This window comes from Frieseomelitta varia, unplaced genomic scaffold (genome assembly GCF_011392965.1).
Source record: "Frieseomelitta varia isolate USP_RPSP 00005682 unplaced genomic scaffold, Fvar_1.2 scaffold_491, whole genome shotgun sequence".
Classification (NCBI taxonomy): Eukaryota; Metazoa; Arthropoda; class Insecta; order Hymenoptera; family Apidae; genus Frieseomelitta; species Frieseomelitta varia.
Window position 1 is genome coordinate 26,091 of NW_025110247.1, and position 10,727 is coordinate 36,817.

Consider the following 10,727-nt stretch of genomic DNA (forward strand, 5'->3'; position numbering starts at 1 on the left):
CTTTCCGTGGAGAAGCTGTCGGGTAAAAAAACCGTTTTTTTTTTTTTATCCTGTTTTTTTTTTTTTTTTTTTTTTTTTTTCTTTTTAAACCGTCTCGTCGTGTCTCGTGTCTAGCATTGTTGGTCGAACGTCCCGACGCTTCGTCATACAGTGCCATAGCATTGCTTTTCTCTCGGTCTGTTTGCTCGGATAAACACATGGCTGCTTTCGTTTCGAATAACGATTTCATAAGTGAAATCGCGGATTCAACGCATAGTGACGAGATCGAGCCGTAAAGTCGGACAGGAATAGATGCTCGATCGTTCGAAATTGTACTATGAATTGTACTATCAGTGTCGTCAATTATTCAATCTTTCGCTGTCCAATAACCGAATAACCGATCGTACATTGTCCACTGTTTGTCGTCATGTACGTAGATACGTGTTTCTTTTGTCATTTCCTGTTTCTTTGCTTTATTTCCCTACTTTGCTTCATTCTGTTTTAGAATGTAAGAACATTGTGACACATTTCTCGCCTGTTCATCTCCTATTTTGATTTGCTCTACTTCCAAGCTTCGTGTCACTTTCCAACAAAAAAATCACGATTATTATTACTCCCCCCCTCCCCGTCTAGATTTCTGTCAATGCGAAACCTACTTCTACCCAACATGTCCATCAAGCCATTCTGCAGATCGTTGTTATGACCGCGATGATCCCCCGTGTAATTTCGCTTTTTCCTCAGAGCCTCGACGAGCAGGGTGCCTTGCTGTTGACTCGTCAGTTTACGTCTTCTTCCTTGCCTGTGACTCGACGACGCCGTTGCCAGCTCCTCGCCGTTCACCTTCTTCTTCAACCGATCGAGGAAACTTTGAAGATCGTTCTCCTCCTGGCCGGTGCCATTCGAATATCCACGTCGTCCACGAACATTGTCGTCCAAGCTCGAAACGTAATAACTTTCGCTGTCGTTGCCACTGTCGTCGATCGTACGCGCGTCGCGTCTTCCATCGGCTGTCCATCTTCGAAAATTACGATTCTCAGCGATGTCGTCTTCTTTCCTGCGATTGCTCCTGACGAACAGAGCTCTCCGTATCGCGTTTCGAGATCCGTCGTGCCGATCCTCGTGGTCCTCGTCGTTCCACGAGCTCTCCCCTCTCGAGTCGAGACACTTTTTCACATCGAGGCACGGTTCTCCCTCGAACTCCCGATTGCCGATCGCTGTCAGACTATTGTCACTCGTTTCCCTCGGACTCCCCTCGTCCGACCCTCGTCCCTTCGTCCACGAATTCAAATCTCGCTCCACGAGCTGCTGCTGCCGCCCAGTCGGTAACAACGTGAACTTCTCTGACCTCTCGTTCTTCCTCGACCTCTGCAACTTCGTGAACCAGTGGTGCAGATGCGACAGGGACGGTGCAGCGGAGGCGGCCAATGAACGATGATCGTGGGTCGCCGCATCGTGATTAGTGTACTTGAGCGCGGTGGCAATTGTTACTATCAGGAACACGTGCACCGTGGCAGCGACACTCATGGTCTCTCCCCGATCTGTGGTCTTTCTAATTCATTCGGCGGACAAATTCAACCATAATCACGCGCGGTCTCCACCGCCTCGTTGCCTCGACGAAACTTTCGATCTCATCGGGAGTCGAACCGCCTCGAGAAGCGCGCGAATTTTCGATTCTTTTGCGTGGCGAATATCCCGCCGTCGACATTTTACCTTCGTCCCATCAAACAGACCTTGATCGATCGTACGTATCACTGGGATATATATTATAATTCCGGTAATCGAGGCACAACAGTTGCTTCGACACACAGTTCTCGATAGTCTCTCCCTCCGAGGAGAGACTCGCGCGACTCGACGATGAACCGATGAGATAAGGTAGGTGAATATCGGAGAAATCTGCTCACCTATCCGCAGTCGCAACCTTTGCCACCTTGCTCATGACACGAATGTGCTTTCGACGCTTTCGTCGGGACACCCGGACGATACTAATTGCCGCCTAAGTCTAAGCTCGTGAATTGATGCGTTCCAGCGACCTGGCGAGACTCCGCCGGCATCCAAAGAAGCGTTGCTGGCTTTCACCAACGTCTCAGCTTTCTCATTGCTACGATAGCGTGTCTTCCCTGACATTGGTCCCCCACCTTTTCGCCTCTTCTTCACTCTCTTTTGCTTTCTTCCCCCTACCTCGTTGTCCTTTCTTTCTTTCCGTTGTTGTTGTTGTACTCCTCTACGTTTCTTCCTTTCCTTTCCCACGAACGGTGCACGCACTTGGTTGACACGTTACGCAGGGCGACCGTGAAATTTTGGTGAAAATTTTGGTCGACCAAGTTGCGAGTGACTTCCACGTATAAAAATATTTGGTCGATCGAATCGAGGATCACTCGTTTTGAATTTTTATCAACCACTATGTACGCATGTACACGTGACTATAATAATGCGGTTTTTCATGCGAATTCAAGGATACAAAATTGTACAGATACAATTATATGCGTATAATTTTTTTTTCTTGGGAATTTTTTTTTTTTTGTATTTGTTTTTAGATTAGAAGGTTTATAAAAATTAGTTAGATCCTATCTCTATATAGGTTTCTAACGTAGCTAACAAGATTGTTAGCGTATTTTTATATTTTATAATTTGTATATTAATACAATTTTTGTATTAAATTATTATTTTTTATTAACATTAATTTTATTATTATTTGTATTAATATAATTTTTATGTTTATTTTAATTATGAAATTTCATCAGGATTGTAATAAAATACGTATTGTATTGGTAAAATTTGAAAAATTGGAAATATACGCGAAAGCTGAGAGATAAACAAAATAGACCGAATAAATGGGAATCGTTTAAATGTCTATCTCATAGATAATTGTATAAAAAAAAAAACAAGTTCTCAACAAAGCATGCACTATCAATATCTTTAGGAGACTTCAAAGTCATCAATATTTTTTTTTTCTTTGTTAAATATATTCTTTATGCTGCTTGTTCTCTATAGTAATTAACAGAAATAATTAAAATATCGAAAATAGACAAGTCACCCTATACTCAGTAGACAAACCGAGAAGACAAAAATTAGAACAAGCAGAATGAGACAGGAATGAAACAGCGATTCGTGTCGTCAAATTTTTTCAAATTTCACGGTGTAAACTCGCATAAAACTTACGTCCAAGCTCGTCGAAAAATCGTGTCTGTCCTTCTGTGTCGATTACATTTTCCATTGCAGTTTCCTTCTTTGTATCTAGATCTAGAATCGAAACGTGTAATTATGTTAGTACAAGAAAGAAACACACATGTGGCTGACGTTCTGCCAAAATCTTTTCATCGTATGAACAAGACTTCTACTTGATATAATAATTTAATAATTATAATATCATCATTGTAATATAATTATTGGAATAACAATGTTATAATTAAACTAAACTGAAGTTTTAATATACATGAAGTATGTTATGATATTTCTTAACTGGTATCATTGAACAATTGAGACCAATAACAATTTAAATTTAAATTTTAAATGTCATCTCTATATTATGGAGAATATAAAATATAATATTAAATATAAAATTTCAGTAACCTGACATAAATCATAACAGTGTGTCCAACAATATGAATTTTTATGGATTCTCTTCACACTTTGTCACCAAACTTGTGAATGTTAAACACGAAGAATATAAAACAAACAAAATAGAAAAATACAAAATGAAAGAATTTCAATAATATATCATAATAATATAAATATAATATATTATAATATATTATACAATAAATATAATATATCATAATAATATAAAATTTCAATAATATGTTATAATAATCCAAATTCTAAGAATGTTTTTTTCGAAAACTATAGATATTTATGTTCAATTCGAATTTTTTTGAATTCTTTTCATATTTCGTTCGAACATTGTGAAAATGTTAACCACGCAGAATGTAAATTTCTAAATTCCTGTCATCTATATATATAAAAAATATATATATCACAGTAAAACTACCAAAGTGGTGGTCAAAATGATCAAATGATTATAATTTTTGTCAGATATCTTTTTTAAAAGATATCTAATTTTTGTCAGATATCTTTCTTAAAGGTTTAAATAATATTCAATATTAAAGGTTTAAATAATATTAGGTTTAAAATAGGAGTTTGTGTACTCTATTGAATTGTAAAGTTTCCCTATCTTTGTTTTAACTTTAATGTCCCTGATGTTTCATGTTTCGATCGTCGATCGGTAATTCCAGTGTTAGATATATCAAGAACGATCAACTTAGTTAGACTCACCGAAATTCTCTAAATACCGGTCATTTTTCCTGAAATCGGCTTGACAGTAGAATCCAACAAGCAGCCAAACGAGAAGCGAACTTGCCAGCCGATTCATTTCTCTTTTCTCTGAGCGATCTGAAAGAAGATCGATCGACGATGATTCGGCTTCGTTGTATGGGTGTACCTCTCGTCTGGTCGTTCACCAATGTTCTACGAATCGAAAATTCGCGCAGTGTCTTTTTCCTCGAGAACAGGATTCGATCCCTCGATCTTCTACGAACGTTAACTCGACGATATTACCGATCGATACTTGCATAGCTCCCGTGATTTATTCGAACAGACTCGCAGTAAAACGTTCAATCGATGATCTTGCATATTCTTCTCTCTCTTTCTCTATCTCTCTGCGTGTAAATTACATTCCGGTCGAATCAAGTTTCGAAGAATAATTAAACTAAATTCTGGAGGATACCGTTGATCGCATTTCTGTTTTTTTTATTCGTTTGTCGACAGTGGCTTGCGAGCCGTTAAATAGTAATTAAGCAAGATAATTTTATGATTAGATTATTCTATATTTAGAATATTATTTATTATTTATTTAGAATTATTTAGATTATTTTATTTAGAATTTTATTTCATTTATGATTAAATTATGATTCTATTCCTAATCAGTGATCGTCTTCACAGAGTGCGTGTCAGCTAGGAAATATATAAATTTCTATTTTTATTGTTTATAGATTATTTAGACTTTTGTAAGATTATAAATCTCTAGAAAGTTCTTTCATTCGACGATCATAATTTTGTAATAAAATAAAAATTCTATTAAGAGTCAACGTCTTTTCAACAAAGTACAATAGTCTAATCAGGAAATTTTGATCGAATTTATATTTGTATATTTTGTATTTGTCGACGATAATCGAAACTTTTGCGAAATTATAAATTGTCTGGGCAGTAGTTGAGCGCAAAAGTTTTTTAATAAAGTAGTCTCTAAAAACTCGTGTCTTTTTTTTACAAAAGTATACTTAAGAAATTTTTATCAAATTCTTATTTTTATATTTTGTATTACATCGATACAATTTGAAATTATAAGTTGTTTAAACGCAAAATAAAATAATCTCTAAGAGGCAGATCTCCTTCTCCCAATGTACATCTCTTAATTAAGAAATTCATATGTAATTTGCACTCTCATAAAATTACAAATAGTTGAACAAAAAAAAAAAAAAAAAATTCCGTAATAAAATTTCCTTTCCTTCGACCAAAAGAATTCTCATCGAATTTCTGTCTTCATCCGAATCCGAATTTACATGCAAACTGTCCAAATAACAATTACACGCAAAAGAATCTTCCAATGAAACAGCTCTCTCGCAAAATGCACTTCGACAACAAAATTCTCCTTCGGGGGAAAAAAAAAATCGCTACGACCCTAGCCAAGACCTCCCTATCATCCTCCCTTCGCGAACAAAACTTCACGTTTCAGAATCTCCTCGAGAAGAGCCTCGTGACCAAAAGAAAAAGAAAAAAAAGAAAAAAAACTAGAAAAAGAAAAAGATCCCGCGAATATTTAATTTTCGTTTCTTCGTGCGCGCCTTTTTTTTCCATCCTGTGTACCGTCCGTGTACCGTAAGAGCACGCGAAGCGTGGCGAGGAGGCATTCACACGTAGTGGTTGGGTCCGGTAGAAAAGTGGGTCGGGAAACCAGGTCACCGAAACAAGTGGCACGTCGTCTTGTTCGTGTGGCCGCTTCGTAACACGTTCTCAGTTCCTTACGACCTGTCCCGCGAGCGTGGGGCATACGCGTGAAACCGTAGCATCACACCGTTCGGTTATTAGTGAAAGTTAGTCCCGGTAACTTTCGACTTTGACAATGCCGATTTGACTGGCTCGTACGAATCGGCTCGTCCAGCTGTTCCTCGCTGCCGCGATTTCCATCTTTCGCCGAGCGTTTCCTCTCTGCGTGTTCTCCACCGCTTCCTCCACCGCTTCCTCCACGAGGACGTTCGAAAAAAGGGGCCTGGTCCCGACGATAAACGCGAGCATTCGTCGTCTCACACTGGCCACTGAAACCGGCGAACGTCCCCTCGATCGTCGGTCCTTTCGCAAAATCTCGCCCGAAACATTGTACTCGACAGTTTAATATTACTTTTATTTAAATTATTGTTCCGCTTGTTACTTGACCTTACTATGTTAAATCGTTGGAAATTTTATTATTATTATCTCGATTCTCACTATTGGTCCTCTGTCGTTAATTTTCTGATCATCGTTACTGTTACTTTAATCGTTATTCGTTGTTACTCGCATCAGGTTACGCGTATCAAATTATTATACACGATATTGTTTCGATACTTTCGCCGTTGGCATCTCGTTGTTATTTCAATTGTTTAGGTACAATACGTCAAGTTGCACGCACGTGTAATATGTTCACTGATTGGACGATAATCGAGCCATAAACGGAGGATACGAATTCTTCGCAGGACACCGCGGTGTGTTTCGGTTTCAATTATGTTTCCATCGCGATCGGAATTCACCGTGACGTCTTTCCTTCGCCAATCACCCGGTGACACTGCCCGAAGAAAGGAGGAGATCCTCGACATGAGGTTGACTACTGATGAGGAACGGAAATACAAAATCCGAGAGAAGACCACTCTCTCTCTCTCCTGATAGCAATTCCTTTCGTACAGCTCTTCCCGCTATTACCCCTCCACTCTTCTTTCTTCCCTTTCCAAATCGTTATCTTCCTCGTTCGGATCTTCTTCGTCGTCGCCGCGGACGATTCCTCCGCTTACTTTCAACTCGTATCCTGCAAGTATGTATGTGTATGTATGTACGTACGTATGTAGTTATCGAGTTAGTTAATCATTCGGCGGAAATTCTACTCTCGTGTACAGACGTTTTATAGATGTATACAGGATGTTCAGTTTTTAATCTTCTGAACTGTATCAACATTGTTCGAAGAGCGAAAGAAAAAGAAAATCTTGCTGTGCTTCGAGGGGAAAGCAATTTGGTGAAACTAGTTTGTTTGTAGGTAGAAGCGTATAGAAAATAAAAGAATGCATTGATTGGTATAAGGTTTCATTTGTGAAAATTAGATTAACTTTGAAATCTTCCACAAACAAATCGATTTTACTTCCCCTTTGAAACATGTGTCTGAAATATTCTTTTCGAACAATAAATAGTTCAGAAAGTAATTCCGTTTACGGATTAAAACTGTATACTATATACGCATTGATATTTGGACATTTCTAAATTATCGTCTGCAATACAATTGATTTCCTTAATTTCTTTAATTAAAGAGATTTGGTTTCAGAGATCTCATTAATTCTTTAATTCAATTAATCTCCTTAATTTAATATTTGTTAAAATGCGTATAGTTAATATATGAGGACACAAAAAGAAGATGTAACATTCTTTAATATTAATTGGATTTTACAGAACTTTTATCTTGTACCTTTTTATCCAGAAACTAATTTTTATCAACTTACACCACTTCTGTATTAAATGGCTTATATTTAACCCTTTAAGTACTGCGTATCATAAAATCACACAACTTTGTCATAGGAGCAGAATGTGGAAAAATCTTCGTGTACTTGGGTTTATAAATCTGATAAGATATATATAATAGCTCGTAGAAGTATTCGTGCATTTATCACAGAAAACTTTACCCTACAGGAACTCAAGAAAATATATGAATACCTACTAGTAGCAGAATTTTTGTGTATATATTATATTATACTTGTTATATTGTTATTATAGAACATTTTGACATTTCATTAACGTACGTAATACGATAATATAAATAATATTATATTGCGAAAATAATATTGTAAATGTAAGAATATATTTCATCAGAATGTACTTAATTATAATTCACTCGATAAAAATAAGGGAATTTTATACATGTATTTGTAGATTTAGATATATTTCATAATAATAAGAAATAAAATAATAGTATAATAAATGGAAATTCATTAATAATAATATTAATAATAAATGAAATTTTAATATAATTAATATATTATGTAATATATCTATAATATACCTAAATATATGAAATAATAATGAAATTTTCATAAATAGTAATCGTTACATGTGTTAAGCTTGTATTACACATAAAAAGCCGGAATACTAGTTCAATTTGTCGGAATATTTGTCAGAAAAACTGCCAAAAATCCAACATATTAGTCCTTGACTATGAAGAAGAATAATTTTAAATTTTAAACTATAAAACTGGACTTGCTTTACAAAAAATTTTCACTGATTCATTCATACCGATTTCACTTGTACTTCTTGCCCAAATATTACATAAAATACTGTAATCAATATCTTACCTAATTTTCTACTTATTTATCTACTTATCGTTTTATCCTTTGTTTTCCTTTCATTTTTTTATCTCTCAGTTTTGTATCATCAATAAATTTATAAGTTTTTCATTAATATTTTCTCAATTCTACCTTTATCTATTCCCACGTAATCCTCTAAAAGACATTCAAAATAGAAGATATTCAGAATATTACTAATTAATGATTTCCTTCGTATTAACATGCACCGGTTGGATCACCCCCTAGGATAGGTGTCGGAACTAATTTATATTGTTGTCCTTATCGCACGCTGTTGCTCTCTTTGTCTACCGCGCGAATATGTTTGTCGCACAATATCGCTCTCTTTGTCTACCGCGCGTGTATGTCTGTCCTTGTTCCACGCTATCGCTCTCCTTGTTTTTTCGCGCGAATATCTCTGTCCTTGTTTAATGACGCTAGACAAGGAAAGCAATATTGTGCGACAAGGACAATCTTCGATCTATTGAAAAAAAAATTCAACTTTTTACATACACTTTTTTTTAGGACAAAACACACATAGAGAGAAAGCGGGGAGCCTAATTTTACGGAGACATATAAAAAAGTTCGCAAATTATTCCTCTTAATTAGGTTTTTTTCGGTTAATTAATTAGTGCGAACTGTCACAAAATTGACATGTGGCGCCATCTACCGGTAACTCAGTAACCAATTATTTACAAAAATACTTATTTCTGCATTTTACGGGTCAAATGGGGTATGAAAAGAAAGCTAAGGGTCTAATTAGGGTAATACAATCGCCAAAGTTCACAATTCATTTCGCTAAATTAGGTTCTTTCGCAAATGAAAATTTCTCTGTTTTACGGGGTTGTAGTAATTATGTTGATAATTCAAATTTATATCATAATACTACAAATAAATAATAACTCCGTAATTAATTTTAGTTGTTTATATAAAAATATTATCAATATCACAAAATATATAATTACTAATAATTTAATGAAGATTACATAATGGAAGTTAAATGACGAATAATATCTACGAATGAAAGTTAAATAACGAATGAAGAATTTCTACTATGGCTACAATATATATAAGTGTCAGTAAACATTTCCATGATGATAATAAAATTAATAGCTATTTTTAAATATTCTATTGTTCATATTAAATACACATCTCGACGGAACGATTTAATGAACATAGATGTCGTTGATCTAAATTCTTCGAAGTAGAGGTCGCTACNAGGGTAAGAAACACTAGCGCCGCGTTGTGGCAGACCGGTGGAACTAAACACTCTATAGCCACATAAGGGGAATAATTAATTTTAATTTTTCACGCTACTAATTTGCACTCCACGAGCATATATTTGAAAGATAATGCTATCAGTTACGTTCGCAGATAAATCTTAATCTAATATTCGCTATAGTTTGCGCGAAATTATGCACTCAATATTGCCACTACTACTACGTAAACAAAATTGAAACATTCTTTATATACGCGAGAAATTTTCACTTTATACGTGAGAAATTTGAACTTTATAAACAGAGAAATTTTCATTTGCGAAAGAACCTAATTTAGCGAAATGAATTGTAAACTTTGGCGATTGTATTACCCTAATATTGTTAGACCCTCAGCTTTCTTTTCATACCCCATTTGACCCGTAAAATGCAGAAATAAATATTTTTGTAAATAATTGGTACCACTGAATTGCCGGTAGATGGTACCACATGTCAATTTTGAGACAGTTCGCACTAATTACGAAAAAATCTAATTAAGAGGAATAATTTGCTAACTTTTTTACATGCCTCCGTGAAATTAGGTTCTTCGCTTTCTTTCTATGTGTGTTTTGTCCTAGAAACGTGTGTTCTTCCTTGAGTTAAAGCCAAAAATGCACGTATTATCTTAAAAATTCAAAGCACAAACACAAATCTAACAATTGATTTAAATGTTTACTTGTGACCTTCTCAATGAGAACTTTTTTCTAAATAATTTTTCCGAGTAATTTCTGGTTAAACAATTTCTTACAAACGAGATATGCTTCCTTCCGTCGTTGTAAGTGACCCGCTTAAAAAGTCGGTCGTAAGAAATATCGATTATGTTCGAGAATCGTAGGAAATACATAGATTACGTATTTCATGCTATAATCGCACGAAATGTTAACTTGAAATAAAAAATAAAAAACTTTGATCTAAATCAGTCACACAAAAT

General features: G+C 35.5%; 1 protein-coding gene and 1 long non-coding RNA gene across 6 annotated transcripts in view; one reads left to right on the top strand and one right to left on the bottom strand.

The window, feature by feature from the left end:
• LOC122533042 overlaps positions 1-791 on the top strand; it is a 6,774-nt gene extending 5,983 nt beyond the window's left edge. Inside the window, exon 4 of the long non-coding RNA XR_006307635.1 lies at positions 721-791. This is a non-coding gene — a long non-coding RNA (uncharacterized LOC122533042). The remainder of the gene's footprint in view (positions 1-720) is intronic.
• The window catches only part of LOC122533041 (serine proteinase stubble-like), a 14,638-nt gene extending 7,723 nt beyond the window's left edge, over positions 1-6,915 (bottom strand). Inside the window, exons 1-3 of one of the 5 annotated variants that reach the window (XM_043662382.1) lie at positions 5,850-6,915; positions 4,252-4,368; positions 3,139-3,219 (exon numbers count right to left, since the gene is read on the bottom strand). In XM_043662382.1, the coding sequence (XP_043518317.1) occupies positions 3,139-3,219; positions 4,252-4,348 (178 nt within the window). In that variant the 5' untranslated portion in view covers positions 4,349-4,368; positions 5,850-6,915. Of the gene's footprint in view, positions 1-635; positions 2,078-3,138; positions 3,220-4,251; positions 4,752-5,849 lie in introns of those variants that run through there. The other 4 variants (XM_043662381.1, XM_043662383.1, XM_043662379.1 and 1 more) reach the window with 4 other exon arrangements.
• Positions 6,916-10,727: the final 3,812 nt, after the last annotated feature.